At 48.8% G+C, this 24,806-nt stretch overlaps 1 protein-coding gene across 1 annotated transcript in view; it reads right to left on the bottom strand.

Annotated features, from left to right (window-relative positions):
• Positions 1 to 2,257: 2,257 nt before the first annotated feature.
• Positions 2,258 to 24,806, bottom strand: part of SUN2 (Sad1 and UNC84 domain containing 2) — a 157,870-nt gene continuing 135,321 nt past the window's right edge. The window contains exons 17-18 of the mRNA XM_029590197.1: positions 16,599 to 16,691; positions 2,258 to 4,319 (exon numbers count right to left, since the gene is read on the bottom strand). Coding sequence (XP_029446057.1) covers positions 4,194 to 4,319; positions 16,599 to 16,691 — 219 coding nt within the window. The 3' untranslated portion in view covers positions 2,258 to 4,193. The remainder of the gene's footprint in view (positions 4,320 to 16,598; positions 16,692 to 24,806) is intronic.

The following is a 24,806-nucleotide window of genomic DNA, read 5'->3' as shown; positions in this document are numbered from 1 at the left end:
AGACTGCACTGCCATATCCCATCAAGAAGCGAAATTACGGCTTAATGAAAGACAGGCTGACAAAGGGCTGGATTGCTGAGGAGTTCCTTGCAGTCACTGCCTGAGGTGGCATCAACTCGCGTAGGAGAGCAAACAGATGCAACATCATACAAGGCTGAAGACAGCTGGAACGGCCCAAGCCTGCTGGACATTTGTGCTCTGTACAAAGGAAAGGCGGCTTTTGAGATCCCTGCGTCTGTCAGCCCCATCTCCCTTCCCCAAATAACTTCTGTGTTTGGTATCCTGGCCACACCAGCTGCTTTTTCTGAGGGGATCCACACATATGCACGGCCTGAAAAGTAAGCTCCACGAGAGAGAGAGAGAGTTGACTTTATGTGTTGCATTATATATATATGAAAAAAAGGGGAAGGAAGGAAAGAAGTTTCTTTTGCTTGTATGAATGCAAAGCCTGTACAGGACTCTTGTGGTTTACAATTGAGGTGAGTTCCTACCCAGGCAGCAGCTGAAAAGGAGACAGCCCCAACTAACCAAGGTGAGACCACAGAGAGGTAAAGAAATGCAATTTTTGTTTATATTTATATTCCACTTTTTGGCACATCAAAGCGGATGACATTCAGGAATAGCAAGAATTTTCCCTGTCCCTAGAGGGCTCACAATGTAAGTCTGTACCTACTCCTGGGGGAATGCTGCGCCACTGCGGATCGCAGAATTTGCGCAGAATTGTCAAATTCTGCGCAGAAAGTAGCAGAGGAGACCCCCGGCATGCTGTGAACGGAGCGCATCCCACGGCACACGCTCCGTTCATGGCGAAGATGAAGGCCTGGTGCGCTGTTCGCAGCACACGGGGACTTTCCCTTTTCGCCGTGAACTGAGCATGTCCCACGGCATGCCAGTGAGAGAGAATGTGTGTCAGAGAGGGGAGGGAAGGGTGAGAGAGAATGTGTGTGTGAGAGAGGGGAGACAGAGAGCATGGTTGGTAAGAAGGGGGGGAGGGTGAGAGAGAGCAGGAGGGTGTGAGCATGGGAGGTAAGAGAGGGTGGGTGGGGGGGATGCTTGAGTGTGGGTTTCAGAGAGAGGGAGCCTATATGAGGAGATTGTGAAGGAGTGTGTATGTGTGTGAGAGATTGGGAGCTCATGTGTGTATGAGAAAGGGATTGTGTGTATGTGAGGGTGCCAGCCTGTGTGAAGGGATTGTGTTTGTGTGAGTCAGAGCCTGTGTGAAGGGCTGCGAGAGAGAGAGAGACATAGGTAGCCTGTGTGAGGATGTATGTGTGAGAGAAAGGGAGCTTGTGTGGGTGTGTATGCAAGAGAGAGGGCCCTGTATGAGGGGATGTGTGCATGTGGAAGGGACACTTACAGTGAATTTCTAGGGAAATTCTGCAACTTTAAGTAATAACTTTTTTCTGTAATTTAAAATGTAATTACTTAAAGACTGTATGTAAATTGTGTCATTTTGACCAATATAAAGTTTGCGGAATTTTGAGTTTTTTTTGCGCAGAATTCCCCCAGGAGTACCTGTACCCGAGGCAATGGAAGGTGAAGCCACTCGCCCAAGGTCACAAGGATTTGAACTCTGGCTTCTCTGGTTCATAAGCCTGCTGGCTCTAACCCTTTCACTCCCCTGCTTCATTTTTCCTCTCTAGCCCCTTCCCCACACTACAGTCAAATTCATATTATCCCCCCTTTCATCCCACCAGCAGATGGCTAGAAGACATCGCCGCCCATGCTGAAAGATGTAATAGTGCTCCCCCCCTCCCGCCCCCAACTGCCAGCCAGCTGGGCTCTCCCAGAGCGTGATCGTTCCCCCCTCCCCCCACACAGAGAGGTGTTAACTGCATCTGCCAAAACACACAGCTGCCAGACGACATTAAAACCGTGCTTCTCTTGCAACACATGAACACAAGAGCACTGGGGACGTGGGCCCCCAGTGCTCACCAGGCAACCACTTGTCAAAGCTGTTTACTTGGGTAATCGAGCCAGGCTGACCACTGCCCTCCCTCAGAGCGGCTAAAAAGTACATGTGCATGCCCCGGGCACATTCAGGTCAGGCAAGTAACGTACGCGCACTAAATGGGGCGCACTTTTTTTCCTCCCCCTGCAGAAAAAGGAAACCCAAAGGCCATAGGGGCTTTTGGCACCAGGTATCTGCCTAAACGAGTTTCCAAAACAAAAAATATGCACAATACAGGTTGCTTTGGAAAGTGCCTACCAGGTCTGCTTATACAAAATTAGCTGCAAACTTTGCATCGAGGGGGGCTACTAAAAACTTCCCTCCATATAGCTTTTTTTTTTCTATGATGCATACAGTTAAATCCCTCTTATACGTGACAGATGTTCTTTCACAGATAACATGGAAAAATAATAAAACACCACCTGTTGTGAGAGCACACAGAAGGATAGCTTACTATCCCAATACTATATGGATAAATAATAATACTTTCAATATTTGGGGGAGGGGGTGCCGTAGCCTCCTTCCCCCCCTTACAGAAGTGCCTCCAGGTGGCCCAGCTTCACCAGGAACATTGTAATCCAGTCATATGTGCACTGAGCTTTTAAATTCAAGTCTCACTTGTCTAGCAGATCTAGTCCTGCTTCTTTTTTCATCCGAGAAAGCCAAACTATAAATCCCAGAAAGCAACAGGACTTACAAAAAAAAAAAAAAAAAAAAAAAAATGAGTGAGCCTGTTGCTGGGATCATGCAACCGCTCCAGCTGGGGAAATGAAGCTTTAGCCAAAAATCCCATTGCTTCCCGTGCTGAAAGAGCATCGTATCGCCTTAGATGTCCACAGTGACATCGCATCACCAGGGACAGAGCAGACAGGTCCACGTTCATGGTTCACTAATGACAGAAAACCACAGCATTAGCTTTACTCCCCCAAGTTCAACGAACGAAAAAGGCGAGATAAATGCAAGGGGCCCCTTCAATTCCTCCAGCCAGGCTGGCACGGACTGACCTCGCACCCTACCCCTTCCCATGCTAGCAGGGTAGGGTGGCTACATTCTCAGCATTGGGGCCTGGTAAAGCAAAGCACAAAAAAACTTATGAAAAATCATTTACAGAAACAGCAGACTAACATCACGCTTCTAACATAAGTAAGCATCAGGAAATTTAAGTGTTCCAGCTGCCGCTGCTCAATATCTTTCTGTGCTGTCCTTACGTCAAACAGTTTGCTCTGCTATCAGTTATATGATATATAGGCTGGAGAGGAAGGTCGTGGGGGAAGGAGTATGATGAGAGAAACGCCAGCAGGAAACAGGCAGAGGGGGGAACAAGGAGGTGCACAGATACAGAAGGGGGGAAGGAGCATAGAAGTAAATAAATACTAAAGAACAATGCATAGGGAGAGCAGAGGCACTATGGGTTCTAGAATCCTCTACTATATGTTCAAATGGAAAAAAAGATTCCAATCTTCCGTATTTCACATCCTTGTTATTTGTGATGTAATAATAATGAAATAGAGGAGCATTTCTTCCTTTACTGTTTTCTATAATGTGTTTATCCCCCCTTCCAAAAAAAAAAAAAAAGATTAAATTAGCTTTTTGGAATTACAGTACAGTGCACTGCAATTAAAGTTACATAACAGAAACAGCTCATGCCACCCCTCCCAAACCGTGATCTATCTCACAGCCCTGAGGGGTAGGATGGCCTCATCATCCCTTAGTCTGAGAGCCACTGCTATAGACTACCAAGCTCTGCATACCACCACAGCCACAACAATGAATTTCTAGGCTTATGTTCATTGATGTAAAAGCCATGACATTCCTGCAAGGCGATATCTGTAAATGATTTCCAAATATTACATTTACACAAACACACATACACACATATATAATCAGGACCTTGTATGGCCTATTACAGCCTTCCTTAGAAAGCAAAAACGAAAAGCATTTCGTCTGCATAGAATTAACCTGTTAAAAATAAAATTAAAGCGTTTTATAAAAACTAAAAGCCCAAAAAAACCTGTTGCCATTTGTTAAAAAAAAAAAGTTGTTTTTTTTTTTTTTACTAAGTGACAATTTAATTGAGAGCTGCAGTTGCAAGGCATTTTAAATAGTTGAGGTCTGTGTTTTGTCCAACAGATTTCCGAGCGCATCAGTGCATTTGCAAATCTGGTCTCTGGTCCTGTGTGCCACCAATGATGACCTCCCCACTCTTGTCTTCTCTGGTCGGTGGAACCACTCCGAGTACGCCCTAGGCAGCCAGCTCCTCCTCGGACTCTCCGTGCACCCGGAAACGATAGATGCAGGTGTATTCTGGATGGCCCCAGTTGCTCAGGATTCTCAGCTCCACGATCTGATAAACCATGGGGTCTTCACTCTTTAAGAAAAACACAAGAATTGGATTTAGGTTGAAAGAAGACCCATCCCATCCAACTTTCTGATTGCCTCATAGCTCTCTCTATAGGATAATCCAGGACAGAGAAAACAAACAAACACACAGTGAGCATCTGCAGCTAAACTTCCTTCCCAACTTCAGCATAGCCCCCGATTTCTCTCTAAAAACTTCCTCAGTGTGCTTCTGAAGGTATTCAGTGTTGTAGCTGCAACTGCTTCTATTGGCAAAATGTTCCATAATTTCAACCCTTACTGAGCAGAGTCTACCTCCTTCTCCAAATAGCTAAATCTGTGACCCCTAAACCCTTTGAGCAGTGGTGATCAAACTTTGGGCCTGGACCTAAAGTGAATTGCAGAAGATTTACAAGATAAAGCCCCATGCTGCTCACTCAGCTAGGAATTAGGGCTGCACGCAGCAGGACAGCATAGCAATCCATCCGCCTCCATAAAGCACCACAATTGTGAAGACATTTTATTTGGTTTCAGGTCCTGTGGCTTTCACTTTCGCTTAAAGATGGAATAATTTGGGAGTTAGTGCCTGCAGGTTCCATCAATATACTTATACAGTGCAATTAAATCCTCCCTTGTGCTGTTCAACTGTATCTGCAACTTTCTTATGTCTGTGTGAAGCTGTGGTGAGGCCTACAGAGATGGTAACTGCACAGCTGCTTTAGTTCATGTGCTTGCAGGTAGAAGTCACAAAGCAGACAAGATATTCCATCACAGCAGCACCTGACTGTGACTATGACAAAAGGAACTGGCTTTTGGCTTTTATCCTCTCTTTCTTTTTGCCCAACAGCTTCCTTCTGCTTCTCCATTCTTCCAGTCCAATCAGAACTGGCCTTTATAGGAAAATTGGTTCTTACCTGCTAATGGAGAAATTACTTACCTGATAATTTCATTTTCCTTAGTGTAGACAGACGGACTCAGGACCAATGGGTATAGTGTGCTCCTGATAGCAGTTTGAGACAGATCAGATTTCAATCTGACATCAGCCCTAGTACATATACCCCTGCAGGAAGTGCAGCTCCTCAGTAGTCTCCTTGAAAAGCAATTGTGGATATGTGTGTGACTGACTGATTTCAATAACTTGGATAACTTGCTTAACTTTATAACTTGGTTGACTTGATTAATTTGAATTGGTTGAATTGGCTATAGCTGGAGACCGCCAGTGCCCTCAACCGAGAAACGTCGACACCCGGTAGGATGGGTGTCCTAGTTGGAGGAAAGCATAGCTTACCTGTGAATCACTCTCTCTCGGGGATGACACCCGAGAATTCCATGAATAACGGCAGCCGTGCGTGGTATGCCGAGTCCATCTGTCTACACTAAGGAAAACGAAACTATCAGGTAAGTAATTTCTCCATTTCCTAGCGTGTAGCAGATGGACTCAGGACCAATGGGATGTATAAAAGCTACTCCCAAACCGGGTGGGAGGCTGCCCATGGCCCACTTAGTACTGCCCTTGCAAATGCTGTGTCCTCTCGAGCCTGAACATCCAGGCGGTAAAACCTGGAGAAGGTGTGGATGGAGGACCATGTCGCTGCCTGACAGATCTTGGCTGGTGACTGCATCTTGGTTTCCGCCCAGGACACTGCCTGGGCTCTAGTGGAATGGGCCTCAATTTGTAAAGGCGGTGGCTTGCCTGCTTCTATGTAGGCCGCCTTGATGACTTCTTTGATCCAGCGGGCTATGGTTGCTCGCGAGGCCGCTTCCCCTTGCTTCTTCCCGCTGTGAAGGACGAACAGATGGTCCGTCTTTCGTACGGATTCCGACCTTTCCAGGTATTGGACTAGGAGTCTGCCGACGTTGAGGTGGCGTAGACTGCAAGACTCTTCCGAATTCTTATGCTCATCTGGCGATGGTAGCGAGATGGTTTGGTTGAGATGGAAGTGAGAAACCACTTTGGGGAGGAAGGACGGGACCGTGCGTAACTGGATGGTTCCCGGGGTGAGTCTGAGGAACGGCTCCCAGCAGGACAGTGCTTGTAGCTCTGAGATACAACGGGCCAAATAGAGTGCCACCAGGAAGGCTGTCTTCAATGTTAGTAGTCAGAGAGACAGGCCGCGAAGAAGTCTGAAGGAGGCTCCTGCTAAGAAATCTAGGACCAGGTTGAGGTTCCAAAGAGGCACCGGCCACTTTAGGGGTGGTCGGATCTGCATGACTCCTTTCAGAAAGCGGGAGACATCCGGGTGAGAGGCTAGGCTGCCGCTCTTGCTCTTTGTTCCGTAGCATGACAATGCGGCCACCTGTACCTTGATGGAATTGAGAGACAATCCCTTCTGTAGTCCGTTCTGCAGGAATTCCAAGATCTCAGGAATTTTGACTGAGCGTGGAATGATGTCGTGGTCCTCACACCAGGCTTCGAATACTCTGCAATTCCTTATGTATGTTAGGGATGTGGAGAACTTGCGTGCTCGGAGCAGGGTGTCAATTACTGCCCCCGAGTATCCGCTCTTCCTCAGGCAAGTCCTCTCAATGGCCAGACCGTAAGAGAGAATCGAGCTGGATCCTCACGGAGGATAGGTCCTTGTTGGAGCAGGTCTGGGTGTGGAGGTAGCGGGAGCGGACTCCCTGTCAGCAGCCTTCGCATGTCTGTATATCATGGTCTTCTTGGCCAGTCCGGGGTCACTAGAAGTACTGGTCCCCTGTGGTGTTCTATCTTGTGGATGATTGCTCCCAATAGGGACCATGGTGGGAAGGCATATAATAGAGTTTCCTGTGGCCAGATCTGTACCAGGGCATAGATTCACTGGGACTGAGGTTTTCCAGGAGGTCCATGGTTGGTGTTCCCCAATGGTTTACTATCAATTGGAATGCTGTGGTCGACAGCCTCCATTATCCTGGGTCTAGACTTTCTCTGCTGAGGTAATCCGCAGCAACGTTGTCTTTCCCAGCGATGTGGACGGCCGAGATCTCTTGAAAGTTTGCTTCCGCCCATGACATTAGGGGCCTATTTCCAGAGACACTTGCTGGCTTCTGGTTCCTCCCTGATGGTTGATGTATGCCACTGTTGTGGCATTGTCTGACATTACTCTGACTGATTTGTCTCGGAGTCTGTGACTGAACCGTAGGCAGGCTAGTCTGACTGCCCGGGCTTCTAGGCGATTGATGTTCCATCCCGACTCTTTGTTCCATTGCCCTTGGGTGGTTAGCTCCTGGCAGTGTGCTCCCCATCCTCGTAGGCTGGCGTCCATGGTGAGCAGGATCCAGGTTGGTGAGGATAGTCTTACTCCCTGGCTCAGATGGCCCTTCTTGTAGCCACCATCGTAGTTGGGTCTGAACTTTGTCCGGGAGCTGAAGACGTATGGTGTAGTTCTGGGACAGCGGATTCCATCGTGATAGTAGTGAGCGTTGTAGGGGTCTCATGTGAGCTCTTGCCCATGGCACTACTTCCAGTGTGGATGCCATGAGGCCGAGGACTTGGAGGTAAGTCCCATGCTGTGGGTCGAAGCTTGCTCAACAGGCTTCGTAACTGGGTCATCAGTTTTGATCTCCTTGTCGGTGTCAGGATGACCTTGTCTTGTTTGGAGTCGAATTGGACTCCCACGTATTCTAGAGATTGGGAGGGCTGCAGACAGCTCTTGTTTGTGTTGACCACCCACCCAAGGCTCTCCAGTAGATTTTTGACTCTGTTGGTCGCCTGGAGGCTTTCCTCTGGGGATTTCGCCCTGATCAGCCAATCATGTAGATACGGTGTACGAGGATTCCTTCCTTCCTCAGTGCTGCTGCAACTACCACCATGATCTTGGTGAACGTCCGGGGTGCTGTGGCTAACCTGAATGGTAGTGCCCGGAGCTGATAGTGATGGTCCAGGATCGTGAAGCGTAGAAAACGTTGATACTCTTGATGGATCCAGGGATGTAAGGAACTCTCCCGGTTGTATCACCCTTATTATCAAGCGTAGGGTTTCCATGCGGAAGCGAGGAATCTTCAGGTGGCGGTTGACTGACTTGAGGTCCAGGATGGGCTGGAACGTTCCTTCTTTCTTGGGAACGATAAAATAGATGGAATAATAATGTCCAGTATTTATTTGTTGTGTGGGCACCGGTGTTATAGCCTCTAAGGCTAGCAATCTGGTCAGAGTAGCTTCCACTGACATCCTCTTGGAAGGGTCGTGGCAGGGGGATTCCACAAACTTGTCCAGAGGGAGGTGGTGGAAATCCAGGTAATATCCCTCTCGAATGATGGCTAGGACCCACTTGTCCGAAGTTATCTCAACCCATCTTTGGCAGAATAAGGCAAGTCTGCCCCCTATGGCTTCTTCCTTTGGATGGGTCGGCTGATTTTCATTGTGGAGTGAGGCTGGGGCCTGGGCCCGAGCCGGCTCCCCTTTTGTTGTGCTTGTTCCGAAAGGACTGGCTCCTGCCTGCGGGGCGAGCCGCTTGATATTTGCTTTCGTATGGGTTGAAGCGCTGAGATCCTATGCCCCTGGAAGTTCGGGGGAAGGGTCGCTGGTTTCTCCTATTCCTGTCTTCCGGTAGCCGCGGTAGTGGGGATTCGCCCCATTTGTTGGCTAGTTTCTCTAGTTCGCTTCCGAACAGGAGGGTTCCCTTGAAGGGCATCCTTGCGAGTCTCGTTTTGGAAGATGTGTCGGCCGACCAGTTTGGCAGCCAGAGTTGCCTTCTGGCTGCCACTGCTGATGACACTCCTCTAGCTGCGGTGTGCACCAGATCAGAAGCAGCATCCGCAAGGAATGATACTGCTGGTACCGGGGCTTCCCCAGGAGTGTTGTTCCTGGTCTGTGATAAGCAGGCGCATGTCACCACAGCGCAGCAGGCTGCGATCTGTACAGACATAGCGGAGATGTCAAAAGACTGTTTGAGAATGGATTCCAGATGTCTGTCTTGAGCATCCTTGAGTGCTGCTCCTCCCTCAACTGGGATAGTAGTGCGCTTCGAGACCGCGCAGACCATGGCATCCACTTTCGGACATGCCAGGAGATCTTTGGCAGCTGGGTCCAGAGGGTACATGGCTGGCAGGGCACGCCCCCCTTTGAACGTAGTCTCCGGTGCATCCCATTCCAGGTCAATTAGCTGCTGGACAGCTTGTAATAGTGGGAAATGACGGAAGGTCTGATGGAGTCCCCCTCTAGTAGGGGATTCGTCTTAGATTCGTCTTAGGTTCCCCCGAGGCACTTGTGCCTGGGATAGCGAGCTCTTTCAAGCTGTGTGTGACCAGGTCTGGAAGCTCGTCCTTGGTGAAGAAGCGCCTCATGGTTCAGTGGGGCTCTGTCCCCGGAGGGAGCTCCCCTTCCCTCCAGTGGTTCTGATTCCTCATCTGAGTTGTCCGTGTCCCCGAAGGTGGGGCTTCTGGGCATTGGAATCACTTCCCTGGGCATAGAGGGTCCCGGGATGTTGAGGTCCTCTGGCAGAGGTTGTAGCCGTATAATTGGAAGTCCCGGTTGCATGTGGACGAAGGTATGCAGGCCTTTGAAGAATTCCACCCAGGAGATAGATGCTGAATCTAAATTAAGGGGCGCTGTGTCCCTGGGGAGCCCCATTTGTGGGAGGGTCCTGCTGGGAGACGCCAGGTCCGGCGTACTGTTCAAACTTGAACCCGGTACCAGCTGGGGATGGACATGGGCTGGATCCCCCAGGGCCTCCTCGCACTGTATACACAGGGCCGTGGCTTCCTCATGCTGTGCAGCTCTAATGTGGCATGCTGGGCAAAGGCCCTGAGCCTTGAGCTTCTTTTCTGGTGGCGCCATGGCTTATGCGTGTAAAATACAGGGCCCAGGTGGCTTAGTTATGCGCTCCAGTGCGTTGAAGTTGTGCGCATAGGCTTGGTAAGCACTCAGGGAGAAGTGTGCGCTGTTGTGCGCACAAATCGAAGTTATGCGCCCAGCAAAGTAAGCGTGTGGCTATGCGTATCGCTTGTGCGCACGGTACTTGGGCGCGTGACGTTGTGGATCAAGATATTTGTGCGCACAGCTCGCCTCTGTGCGCACGGGTCGGGGCGGCGAACAGATCAAAATGGTGACGGCGACCACGCGGACAATATGGCGACCACCTCGGAGGGTCTCCACATGGGAGGACCCTCGGATCTGACCGGGGTCTAGCCCTGCTAGGGCAAATCAATCCAGTGGCACTGGTCCCGGCTGGCGACCTGTGCGACTCCTCGAGCTTCGGAGACCGGAGAATTTTAAATAGATTTCTACCTTACCTTGTCTCGGCATTTCTCGGTCTCGTTCCGGGCAGGCTTTGGCTGCGGGGGGGGGGGGGGGGGGGGGGGGGGGGGGGGGGGGGGGGGGGGGAGGGGGACCCAATGGGTGTCACCGCAGGAGAGCGGGGCTCATCTGTAGAGATAAGATTTCTTCTTGTTCTGGTTTTCTTTGCTAAATTACTCTAACGCTGTGCTAGCGTGCATAGAGTCCCGAACTGCTATGGAGATGGAAAATACTGAGGAGCTGCACTTCCTGCAGGGGTATATGTACTAGGGCTGACATCAGATTGAAATCTGATCCATCTCCAAATATCAGGAGTAAACTATACCCATTGGTCCTGAGTCCATCTGCTACACGCTAGGAAATTTTCGTTCCTGTAGTACCACGGATCAGTCCACACTGCTGGGTTTTGCCTCCCTTCCAGCAGATGGAGACTGAGAAAAACTTTGAGCACCACCTCTTAAGCCAGTGTGCTACCTGCTTCTCTTCAGTATAAAAATTATCAAAGCAGAAGAAATTGAACAGCCTGAGAATAAACCAGCAATGGACAAGAAGAAATAACCCAAGTAACGATGTACATGTGAAAAAATGAAGAGGATAAAAGGAGAAAACCCATACCCTTCGTCAGCCGGTAAGGTACCTACTGACAAATACTGCAACAATATCCAGTACAGACCGAGCAACTCCCCAAAACAAAAACCTGGAACCCAAAGGGTGGGCATCTGGACTGATCCGTGGTACTAAAGGAACGAAAATTAGGTAAGAACCAAATTTTCCTTTCCTTGTACTTACCCAGATCAGGCCAGACTGCTGGGATGTACTAAAGCTTCCCTATCTGGGGTGGGACCTGGAGAGTCCCGCTCGAATGACACTGTCTCCGAAAAGAACATCCAGAGCCTGGACATCCAATCTGTAGTGCCTGGCAAAGGTATGTAAGGACTTCCAGGTTGCTGCTCTGCAGATTTCTTGCGGTGAGACTAACTGACTTTCCACCCAGAAAGTAGCCTGTGACCGAATCGAATGTGCCTTAAGACCCTCTGGAACAGGCCGACCACGACATATATAGGTAGAAGCAATAGCCTCTTTCAATCAACGGGCTATGGTCACTTTAGATGCCTTATGCTCTTCTCTTAGCACCACACCATAGGACAAAGAGATGATCCGACAATCGGAATGGATTAGTGACCTCTAGGTAACGCAACAGGACCCTCCTGACATTCAGCCATCTCATTTCTCTGGAGTAGGTGTATCCCTCTTGACATTTGGAAAGGCTGGAAGCTCCACCGATTGATTCAAGTGAAAAGCAGAGACCACTTTGGGCAAAAAGGAGGGCACCGTCCGTAGAGAAACCCTGGAATCTGAAATGCGTAAAAAAAGGTTCCCTGCACGAAAGGGTTTGAAGTTCAGAAACCCTCCGAGCCGAACAGATTGCCACCAAAAAGACCATCTTGTCTTCAGAGTCAAATCCTTCAGGGTGGACTTCCTTAGAGGTTCAAAAGGCATATCACACAAAACTGAGGACCAAATTAAGGTCCCAAGACAGGCATACCAGACGAAATGGAGGATTCAAATGCTTCACCCCCCATAGGAAATGAACCACATCCAGATATGCCTCCAGAGGTGCCCCTAGAAGTTTACCTCTCAGATACCCCAGTGCCGCAACCTGCACATGAAGGGAATTAAATGACAACCCTTTGCTGAGGCCTTTTTGCAAAAACGCCAGAGTCTGCACTACAGAGGCCTGCCGAGTTAAAGTACCATGCTCGCGACACCACAACTCGAAGACCTTCCACACCCGGACATAAGCCAGAGAGGTAGAAGTCATCCATGCTCGTAGCAGAGTGGCAATAACATCTTCTGAATAGCCCTTTTTCCTTAGGCATCTCCTTTCAAAAGCCAGGCCGCTAGACAAAAGCGATCCGCCTGGTCGAAAAATATAGGGCCTTGACGCAGAAAGTTTGGAAGAGGCCATACCAGCACCTCCGGGGCCACAAGAATTCCCATCCTGGATGAATCTCTATCCTCCTTATAAGCTTGCCTATCGGGGGCCATGGAGGGAACACGTAAAACAGCACCCCTTGCGGCCATGGGAGTACTAGGGATCGACCCCTTCCGCGCCGTGTTCTCGTCTGTGACTGAAGAAAAGGGGGGCCTTGGTATTCATCCGAGTTGCCATCAAATAGAGATAAGGAAAACCCCGTCTGCGGGAGATGAGAGACATCGCCTCCAATGACAGTTCCCACTCCCTGGGGTCCAGTTTTTGGCAGCTAAGAAAATCTGCTTGTTCACTGTTGATCCCCGCCATGTGGGATGCCGCCAGTAAGGTTAAATGTTGTTCTGCCCAGGTCATCCGCCTTTCTGCTTCAAGAGTTACTTGACAACTCTTGGTCCCCCCCTGGCGGTTGATGTAGCCATTGTATTGTCCAAGAGAACTCGCACAGCCCGGTTGCGAAGGAGTGGGAGAAAGCTCTGTAATGCCAGCTGTATGGCCCTGGTCTCCAGGCGATTGATGGACCACTGGGCTTCCCTCTGATGACCATTGTCCCTGGGCCGACTGTGATTGACAGACTGCTCCCTAGCTGGAGAGGCTGGCTTCCGTGGTCACTATCACCCACTGAGGCACCTCGAGGTCCATCCCGTGCCTCAGGTGCTATAGGACCAGCCACAGCCCCTTACTGTGAGCAGTAAGGGAATTTGAAACTCCTCTGACTTCGGATCCCAGCGGGACAATTACACTGTCTGTAAGGGTCTCATATGAGCAAAGGCCCATGGAACCAACTCCAGCATGGACGCCATGGAGCCAAAGACCTGTAAATAATCCCAGACTCTGGGCAAGGTCCAAGAGACGATGTACTTGTGTCCGCAGGAAGACCTTATCCATGTGAGTTTCGAATCTCGTCCAAGCTCTGTGAAGGGAGAAGATGACTCTTGGTGCAGGACCTTTTCCACCACCTGCTTGCAGAGGTCCTCCGACTTCACTCTGATAAGCCAATCGTCCAAATAAGGGTGAACCAACACACCCTCCCTTCTGAGGGCTGCTGCCACAACCACCATCACCTTGGGGAAGGTTCAAGGCGCAGTAGCCAGACCGAACGGGAGGGCACAAAACTGGAAGTGCCTTCCAAGGACCATGAAGATAAGAAATCTCTGATAATCCTTGCGGATCCCGATATGCAGATACACCTCCGTCAGATCCAAGGAGGCTAGGAACTCCCGGCACGCTGCAATGACCGAGTGCAGGGTCCCCATCCGAAAACGTGGCACCTTGAGACCCTTGTTCACCCTCTTGAGGTCCAGAATAGGGCGGTAGGAGCCTTCTTTCTTCGGCACCACAAAATAGATGGAATAACACCTTGCTCTGTTCTTCCTGGGGGATGGGGACGATAGCCCCTAGGAACTCTAAGTCTGTCGCGTGTCTGCTGAACAATCTGCTCCTTTGTCAGTGAACCGCAGGGCGATATCATAAAGAGGTCTCTGAGAGGGCGAGCAAACTCTAAAGTGTAGCCGTGTTCTATGATGCTTAGAACCCACTGGTCTGAGGTGATCTTGACCCATTCCTGGAAGAAGAGGGACAGCCATTCCCCGATGACAGGGATGGAGGAATGGGTCGGTCAAATCTCATTGCGAGGATTTGGCTCCAATGGAACCTTGCCCCAGCCCATCTCTGCTTGCTTGACGCCCTTGAAAGGACTGAAACCAGGACTGTGACCTCCTCGATGCTTGTCGGTGGACCGGACCAGGTGCCCTGCTCTGGTGGAAGCGTCTTTGCCCCCTAAAGTGAGCGCGCATCAGAAGAAAACCTCAACCACAGGAGTCTCCTTGCAGACACCGCAGATACCGTTGTTCTTGAGGAAGTATGAAGCAGGTCGTATAAGGCATCTGCCCCATAAGCCACTGCCGCCTCCAGTCACTCCGCTTGCGCAGATTCCTTAGGTGGGAGATCTCTTGCCCTCAGCAACTGCTGTACCCACCTGAGGCTCGCCTGAAGTATGTAACTGCTGCAGACGGCAGCTCTGATGCAGAGGGCAGAGACCTCAAAAATCTGTTTGAGGAGAACCTCAAGCTTTCTGTCTTTGAGATCTTTAAGGGATGCCGCCCCTGCCACCGGCAGAGTGGTCCTCTTCGTGACCACTGAAACTGAGGCATCTATTTTAGGAACCTTCAGAAGGGTCTAAGATCTCCTCTGGCAAGGGGTACAGTTTGTCCATAGCCTGGCCCACTCTCAGGCTCATTTCCAGAGAATCCCACTCCCGGGCCATCAGTTGTTGAAGCATCTGATGCAAGGGAAAAGTTCTGGCTGGGCCCCGTAAGCCTGCCAGAACCAGGTCAACAGTCTCTTGACTGAATCAGCCTGGGGAAGGGCAAGTCCCAGCTCCTCCGGAACATATGGATCGAGGGGCTCCAATTCCTCCCTGTGAAATAAGCGGACGACTTTCGGATCATTCCCATTCTGGGGCAAAGGCTTCTCTAGGACCTCATCCTGATCAGTGCCACCGCTGAGGGGAGGAGCCTGGACCGTATCAGAGGATAATGGACTCGCAAGGTCCGCCAGCCCACAGGGAGATTGAAGCTGTGCCGCTCCGGAAAGCAGAGCCCCGGATCTTTTGGACTTGGACTGAGCCTGAGGGCTCTGGTCGCCTGGGGACCTTCTTGGGTGGACCAGAAGAGGGACCCTGTGGAGGACGCCCCCCTGCTGAGACAGGCTAGCCAAAAAGGCTTTGTGCATCAGAAGCACAAAGTTGGGAGTAAAAGAAGGCTGGTCTGTCAATTCCCCCCCTCCAGGGGAATGGGCTCCTCCTCAGCAAAATGGTCCCTAGCGTCTCCCAGACTCCCTGCAGCAGGAGACAGCGCCAGCGTGAGATCCCCTCCCCCAGCTGCCTTTTGCTGAGCGGCAGAAAGCGTCTTTAATATGGCCGCCGTTCCTGGGCTTACAGGGAATGGATCAACCTCACCCTACTGCGAAGTGGGACGTTTACCCGCACCGCGGGCCCTGCCCGATGTCCCCGGCATCCATCCTGATGAGCCCTCCCCGCTGGGGAGGCAATGAGAACAAATGTCTGTGCGAGGGAGCCGCGAGGCTGCCTCTCCGCAGGCCGGGTAATGCATCTCACGTGGCATGGCCGCCACGAAGATGGAGCGGTCAGACGGGTGCCCTCCCTGCAGAAAACCCCCCAGAGCCTGCTGACACGGTCCCCACGAGCAGCCGCCCGCTGGGAAAAGCCTGAAATCAGCTCTGCCGCGCGCACTCCCATGCCATTCGACTTTTTTTTTTTTTTTTTAAAGGTACAGTACTGTTAGAAGGGCAGGCTGCTCTAGATCCCCAGAGAAATGGGGGTGGGGAGGGACCGGACCACTGATATCACCCCTGGCGCCTCACCAACAGCAGAGAGCACTGAGGACTTACAAGCCCAGCTCCCGCAGTACCTGCTACCAGGGAAGATGGTCCCACCAGGACCTGCCAACCCACCCCTTGGGAGGAAGGAAAAAAATTGCTTCTTCTGACCTGCTGGCAACAAGAATAAAAAATGCTCCAAGACTTTTTTTTTGTGAAAACGCAAACTAGTTCAGGACCGCAGAATTTGCACCACCTCCATCTGCTGGAGACAGAGAAATACTGAAGAGACGCAGGGAGCACACTGGCTTAAGAAGGGGTGCTCTCAAAGTTTTTCTCTGTCTCCATCTGCTGGAAGGGAGGCAAAAGCCAGCAGTCTGGACTGATCCGGGGTCGTACAGGGAATGGGGTTATAGTGCTATGGGCCTTCATTCACAGCGACTCAAGTGCTTCCTCCCCCCACCCCCCGACCTTGACTAGCTCAGTTATTGCAGTGACAGTCCTCTAGCTGAGTGTCACGGGCCATGGTTCCCGCTGGAAGCCAGCTAAGTATGCTCTTCGTCAGTCAGTAGGTGTTACTGTGAGCAATGGCCGAGACTCCTTCCCGTGGGCTGTGAACACTGCCTCAGCAGTGTCCCCAGCCCCTGCCCTCCTGAGAAGCAGGAACAGAATCTTGAAATTGAACTGGGGTCTCCTGCATCACCTTTATATACAGTACCCTCTTGTGTCCCAAATCAGTTATGCCTCCTCCTTGCCCCACACACCTGAAGCTGGAAGGTCTGGATGGGATCTCCATCCTGATTGTAGGTAAACTGTCCAAGGAGGATTCCTTCCTGCTTCGTCTCCTCCTCCAGTCCCTGTGAGACAAACACCATCACAAAATGAATGGCAGGGTGAGGAAGGAGAAAGTACATACAGCACATTCAGAAAATATTCAGACCCCTTTAACCTTTTTCACATTTTGTTATGTTACAGTCTTATTCTAAAACGGATAATATGCATTTTTTCCCTCCTCAATCTACAAAAAATACCCCACAATGACAAAGCAAAATCAGGATTGTAGAAATCTGTGCAAATTAATAAAAAAACAAACCTAAATATCACATTTACACATGTATTCAGACACTCTGCTATGACATTCCGAGTTGAGCTCAGGTGCATCCTGTTTCCACCGATCATCCTTGAGATGTTTCTCCAGCTTGACTGGAGTCCACATGTGGCAAATTCAAATGATGGAACATAAAGTCGAAGACATAACCTAGTCTTATAATTAGCAACTGTTTATTTAACCTACATTAGGCACTGTATCTTTTACTTATACCTATATTAGGCAATGTATCTTTACTGGTTAACCCCATATTTACTTATCCAAGTTATATCGACCTGTTCTTTGTAAGACATTTACTTGTCAATGTTATTGTTCTGTTAAAATGTAAACCGAATTGATCAGTAATTCTGTTATTGGAAAGTCGGTATATAAAAATGCTAAATAAATAAATAATTTGGAAAGGCACACACCTTTCCTATATAAGATCTCACATTGCATATCAGAGCAAAATCAAAGCCATGAATTAGAAGGAACTGTCTGTAGATCTCCGGGACAGGATTATGTCGAGGCACAGATCTGGGGAAGGAGTACAAAAAAAAATTGCTGCAGCATTGAAGGTCCCGAAGAACACAGAGGCCTCCAACATTCTTAAATGGAAGAATTTCAGAACCACCAGAACTCTTCGTAGAACTGGCCTTCTGCCCTAATGGAGCAAATCAGGGGAAAAGTGCTTGGTCGGGGAGGTGACCAAGAACCCAAAGGTCACTCCGACAGAGCTCCAGAGTTCTGCTGTGGAGAAGGGAGAACCTTCCAGGACAACAACCATCTCTGCAGCACTCCACCAATCAGGCCTTTATGGTAGAGAGGCCAGACGGAAGCCACTCTTCAGTAAAAAGCCCAAGACAGCCTGCTTCAAGTTTGCCAAAAGGCACTTAAAGTACCCTCAGAGCAGGAGAAACAAGATTCTCTGGTCTGATGAACCAAGATTGAATGCTTTGGCCTGAATGCCAGCATCATGACTGGAGGAAACCAGGCACTGCTCATCACTTAGCAAATACCATCCCTACGATGAAGCATGGTGGTGGCAGTATCATGCTGTGCGATGTTTTTCAGCTGCAGGAACTGGGGAGACTAATCAGGATCAAAGGAAAGATGAACAAAGCAAAATATAGAAAGCCTTAATGAAAACCTGCTCCAGAGCACTCTGGACCTCAGGCTGGGGCAAAGATTAACCTTCCAACAGGACAACAACCCTAAGCACACAACCAAGACAATGCAGGAGTGGATTTGGGACAAGTCTGTGAATGTCCTTGAGTGACCCAACCAGAATCTGGACTTGAACCCAAACATCCATCTCTGGAGAGACCTGAAAATAACTGTGCATCGATGCTTCCCATCTAACCTGACAGAGCTTGAGAGGATCTGTAGAGAAGAATGGGAGAAAACCCCCAAATTCAGGTGTACCAAGATTGTAGTGTCATACCCAAGAAGACCGGAGGCTGTAATCACCGCAAAAGGTGCCTCAAAGTACTGAGTAAAGGGGCTGAATACTTATATAAATGTGAGATTTCTTTTTTCTTTTTAATTAATTTGCACAAATTTCTACAAACCTGATTTTGCTTTGTCATTATTGGGGTATTATGTGTAGATTGAGGAGGGAACAAATGCATATTATCCTTTTTAGAATAAGACTGTAATGTAACAAAAAATGGAAAAAGTGAAGGGGTCTGAATACTTTCTGAATGCACTGTAAAACTTAAAAAAGGGATCAAAAAGATTTATATTTATCAAACTTATAATCTGAGTACAAGTTAAAATATCAATACAATAACCCATAAAATAAAAATGGTTAAACACAACAAAAATACACAGATTTAAAATTTGCACATTAAAATATGGCAAAATACCCAGAAAATAGAGAACCATCATAATTAAACCAACCAGTCAAGGCATGGAAATAGTTACGGTACTCCTTTAAAATGCCTGCTCAAAAAGCCATCTTTTGACCTTACGTCTAAAGCTCAAGAGATCCTCACAAACGGATCTCTCTAGGCAGGGAGCTGGATAATTTAGAAGCAGCCCCCGAAAAGGAGAAGTTTGGTTACCTGTTAATTTCCTTTCCTTGAATCCTGCTACACTAGCTCTGATAAGTGGGTTATTCCCCTTACTAGCAGACTGTGGCAGAACACACAACTTTCTTTTCAATTTCATCACTACTACTTAGATGTGGTGCAGCTCAGAGAAAGCCAGTATTCCTACGATAAAAGCACTGAACATATTATAAAAATGAGAAACAAAAAAAATTGAGAAAATAAAGATCCTTTTAGACCAAAATACCTGTCCACTAACTAGGAAAACAGAGAACATAAAATGGAAGAGGAATCAGACAGAAGATAACACTTAAAACAAAATATAAAGAGCATCTCTTTGGAGGAAAATATGTACAGCACATTAACCTAAAAGGAAGCCCTCTTCACTTCTATTAAGGCTCAATTTCCCAAGAGGTGTAGCAAGATTCAAGGAAAGGAAATTAACAGATAACATTTCTTCTTCCTTATCATCCTGCTACACCAGTCCAGACAAGTGGGAAGTACCAAAGATCAATAATCTGGAAGGGAGGAACATCCAATCTGTAACGCTTAGAGAAGAGTGCAACGACAACTACGTGACCACCCTGCAAGTGTCCTCTGGAGCTATAGCCATCCTTTCTACCCAGGAAGAAGATTGAGCTCTTGTAGAATGAGCCTGAAGAATCTCAGGAACCCAATGCCCTTTGAGCAAATAAACTGGAGCAATCCTTGATCCACTTGTCAATGTTGCTTTAGAGGCTGCCTCCAAACAAAAACAATCAATATATATCCATCTTTCAGAAGGAATTAGTGACTTCCAAATACCTAATGAGAATCTGATAGACATCCAAAATTTTCAAAGACCTGTTAGTTCCCTGACACTGTTCTCTGGAGGAGGCTGGCAGAGAAATGGTCCAATTCAGATGAAAATTAGACCACTTTTGGCAAGAAAGAGGGGACTTGATGAAGAGAGACCTAATCTACTGCAAATATCAGAAAAGGATCCTTCTAGGACAGGGCCTGAAATTCAGAAATATGTCTAGCTAAACAGATCGCTACTAGAAAAAACACCTTTATAGAGAGATCCTTGACTGAAACATGTTTCAGAGGCTTGAAAGGAAGACATTCCAGAGACTTGAGAACCAACTTGAGAACTTACTAGGGAATTACCAGCCTAAAAGGAGGACTCAGTTTCTTTACTCCTCAAGAAAAATGAGACATCTGAATGGGAATTGACAGAGACCTCTAGGAGACCGCAGCCACCTGAACCAGGTCATGTTGAAGAAAGGTTAAAATACATAGGATATCTGACCACCATGGAGACAATGACCACTTTCTACGGAATGCTTCAAAATTATGCCAGACCCGAATATAAGCAGACATTCAATAGGTAGAAATTACTGAGGAAGAGCAACCTTTCCTTCGTATGCGTGACCTCTCAAAAGCCAAGCCATAAGATAAAATGAAGACATATCTTCAGTGGCGATTGGGCCTTAAACTAATATGCACAGAGTTTCCGAGAAATGCTGAGGCAGATCCATCTGTAACCTCATCACATATGCATACCAAGGTCTCCTCGACCAATTTGGAGCCACCAGGATCTTGCAAACACTGTCCTTCACTATTCTTCTTAAGATCCTCCCAGCTAGAAGCCAGGGAGGAAATATACACTAATTCACCTTTTGGCCATAGTTTGGTCATGGATAGTTTTGGCCAGAATGTCCATTTCTTCAGAGCTGAACTCCCTGCAATGACTGAAAAAAAAGAAAAGCAAACCTTGGTGTTCTTACATGTTGCCATAAGAATCATGTGAAGAGTACCCTATTGGTCCACTATCTGCTGAAATGCTTCTTGACTGACCTCACATTTACCTGGATTTAGGAGATCTCTGCTAAGAAAATCAGCCTTAATGTTCTATCGTGCAATATGAGCCACCAGTAATTGCAGAAGATTTTCTTCTGCCCAAGGGAACAGGAGACTCATCTCCTTGGACACCCTAGTCTCCAAATACCTCCTTTCCTGTTCACATAGGCCAACACTGTTGCATTGTCAGAGAGCACTCTGACCGCCCTTCCCTTTACTAAGGGAATGGAAATTCAAGAGGGATATCTTATAGCTCTGGTTTCTGACATGTTTATGAACCAACGGCTTTCCTCCTGAAATCAGAGCCTTTTAGCTATCTGATCCAAAGAGTGTGCTCACCAACTCAACAGTGACAAAGAAAATTGGTTCTTACCTGCTAATTTTCATTCCAGTAGTACTGGGTTGTGTATCCCTACCAGCAGGTGGAGTCAGGAGCAAAACTTTGGGCACTGCATATATACACAAGTGCCACCTGTAGTCCCTCAGTATTGGCCTGTACCCAAGCACACCAAAACAAACGGGCGAAGGGTCGAAAAACCCCGCATACCACTTCACCCCAAGTAAAACAATAAACCAAAACAACTGCTCCATCAAACATGTCTGCAAAAAAACCGGAGCTTCAAGAAAAACATAGCGACAGTCTAGCTAAAACAGTCTTTCGGTATCTGAGATAAGAGGTGGGCCTCTGGACTGATCCTTAGTACTACTGGAACGAAAATTAGCAGGTAAGAACCAAATTTTCTTTTCCCAGTATGTACAGGATCAGTCCAGAGAAGTGGGATGTACCCAAGCCACCCTACACTGGGCGGGAACCCGAAAGACCCGCACGCAGCATCAGAAGCCCTAATGTCCAGGTGATAATGCCGAGCGAAAGTGTGCAAGGAGGACCACACTGCCACTCTGCATATTTCCTGAGGTGACAGTAGCTGTCACTCTGCCCAGGAAGAAGCTTGGGCTCTGGTGGAATGAGCCCCGAGACCCAAAGGAGCCTGGCGTCCTCGGACAGTTATGCCGAACAAATGGCTTCTTTAATCCAATGCAATATAGTCGCCTTAGATGCCTTTTCCCCCTTCTTTGGGCCCCCAAAGAGGATGAACAAATGATCGGATCGTCTGAAGTCATTGGTAACTTCCAAATAGCGCAATAAGACATGCCACATGTCCAAAAGATGAAGATTGCTGTCAGGAGATGCCTCTCGAGACCATTGTGGGAATCCCGGTAGTTCCACCGTCTGATTTACGTGAAAGGCTGAGACCACTTTAGGCAGGAAGGCCAGTACCGTCCGCAAGGAGACTCCATCGTCGGAAATCCGAAGAAACGGATCCCGGCACGACAGAGCCTGTAACTCCGAGATCTAGTGAGCCGAGCAAATGGCCACCAAATACACAGTCTTCAAAGTCAGATCCTTCAGCGAAGCCCTGCAGAGAGGCTCGAAAGGAGCGCCACAGAGGACACGCAGCACGAGATTAAAACTCCAATCCAGACTGACTGAACGGACAGGGGGCCACAAATGTTTGACCCCCTTGAGAAAACGGGCTATATCCAGATGCAGTGCAAGTGAGAAGCCGTTAAGCCTGCCCCGCAATGCGCCGAGCGCTGCAACCTGAACCCAAAGGGAATTGAAAGCTAACCCCTTAGCGAGCCCCTGCTGCAGAAAGTCCAGCACCCGAGAAACATCGACCCGCAGGATCGCAGGAGCGTTGGTGACACCATGTCTCAAACAGTTTCCAGACCCAGACATAGGCCATAGAGGTGGCTGGGCGTCTGGCCTGCAGCAGAGTGGAAATGACCGGTTAGGAGTAACCTTTCAACCGTAAACGTCGCCTCTCAAAAGCCAAGCCGTGAGAGAGAAGTGATTCTCCTGATCCGAAAATATAGGTCCCTGCCGAAGAAGCTGTGGCAGATGAGCTGGAGGTAATGGGCCCTCTAGCGCCAAGCGAACCAGATCTGCAAACCACTGGTGATGTGGCCACTCCGGCGCCAACAGGACCACCCTTCCTGGATGGATTTCTATGCGCCTGAGCAGGCGACCGATGAAAGGCCAGGGAGGAAAGGCATACAGGAGAATTCCCGTGGGCCAGGGGCACATGAAAGCGTCTAGCCCCAACGAGCCCTATTCTCGGCGACGGCTGAAGAAGCGTTCTGTCTTTGCATTCACCCGCGTTGCCATCAGATCCAACTGTGGTACGCCCCATCTGGCGCAAATCCGGTTCCAGGCTTCGGGAGACAGCTCCCACTCTCCTGGATCAAGTTGCTGTCTGCTGAGAAAATCCACCTGCAGTTCTCCACCCCCATGACCTGAGAAGCGGCAATTCCCTCGAGATGACGCTCCGCCCTGGTGAACAGAAGCCGCGCCTCCAGCGCCACCGCGGGGCTTCTTGTCCCGCCTTGTCGATTGATGTATGCCACCGTTGTTGCATTGTCAGAGAACACTTGCGCCATTCTGCCCTGGATCCATGGAAGGAAGGCTTGCAGAGCCAGGCATACCGCTCTGGTCTCTAGGCGATTAATGGACCACGAGCCTTCAGTCTTCGACCAGAGGCCTTGAGCCGACCTCCGCACACTGCTCCCCAACCGGAAAGACTGGCATCGGTGGAGATGATCATCCAATTCAGGGGATCCAAGTCCACCCCTCGATCCAGATTGTCGCGCGAGAGCCACCACGACAGACTGTCTCTGGAAAAAAAAAAGTGGCATCTACAGGTGGAACAGCTCCGAGACCGGACTCCACCGTGACAAAAGTGCACGCTGTAACGGACACAAGTGTGCAAACGCCATTGGAACCAAATCCAAGGTGGACACCATGGAACCCAGGACCTGGAGATTTATTATTTATTTGTTTAACACATTTATATACCGTTTTACCAATCAAAGATTGAACAAAGCGGTTTACAGCCATAAAAATAAAAATCAAAATAATAATAAATTGAAATAAACTAAAATATAAAAGATAGATTAAAAAATACAAATATCATCTTGATCAATAAAATTTAAATCTCTAAAAGGAATAGAACTATTACATTATAAAAAAACACAGAGAGAAAACTTAAAGAATTAATGTAAGAAGCCTAAAATAGATAAATACTACAAACAGCTAAATTCCCTGAGTTAATCCACTATTGTGCCTGTTCTGAACTCCCAAAAGCTTCCTTAAACAAATAGGTTTTTAAGGTTCTTTTAAACTCCTTTCTATTATAAATTTGTCTCAAGCCATCTGGAGATGATGCCACACCGTGGAATTGTCCCGAAGAAGAAGGGTGTGAATCTGGTCTTGTAACTTCGTCACTCGGCCCTCCGCCAGAAAGACCTTTCCGCAACAGGTATCGAATCTCGCTCCCAGGTAAACCAGCTCTTGGGTGGGTTCCAAGTGACTCTTCTGCACATTGACGACCCATCCGAGTGACCTCAACGTGATCAGGACCCTGTGCACCAATCTCTCGCAGTCCTCCCGAGACTTTGCGCAAATCAGCCAGTCATCCAGAAAAGGATGGATTAAAATCCCTTCCTTTCGAAGGAAGGCTGCTACCACCACCATCACCTTGGTGAAAGTGCGAGGGGCCGTCGTGAGACCAAACGGCAGGGCTCGAAATTGGAAGTGTTGACCCAAGACCTTGAAGCGCAGAAACCTCTGGTGACTCAGCCGGATTGGTATATGAAGATACGCCTCCGTGAGATCCAGGGACGTCAGGAACTCCCCCTTGAGAACCGCAGCCAGCACTGTCCGCAGTGTTTCCACACGAAAACGAGGAACATGAAGACAACGGTTTACCTTCTGCAAGTCCAAGATGGGACGAAACGTGCCCGCTTTTTGGGGACCACAAAGTAAACAGAGTACCGACCTTGTCCCTGCTGTGCCTCCAGGACTGGGACAATCGCTCTGAGGTTGAGAAGTCAATGTAGAGTCTCCTGGACCGCTTCTTGCGGGAGGACACCTGGGACTCCACAAAAACTTCCCGAACCGGACGCGAGAACTCTAGTGCGTACCCATCTCT

This window comes from Rhinatrema bivittatum, chromosome 2 (genome assembly GCF_901001135.1).
Source record: "Rhinatrema bivittatum chromosome 2, aRhiBiv1.1, whole genome shotgun sequence".
Taxonomy (NCBI): Eukaryota; Metazoa; Chordata; class Amphibia; order Gymnophiona; family Rhinatrematidae; genus Rhinatrema; species Rhinatrema bivittatum.
This window is presented reverse-complemented; position numbering and strand designations above follow the sequence as displayed.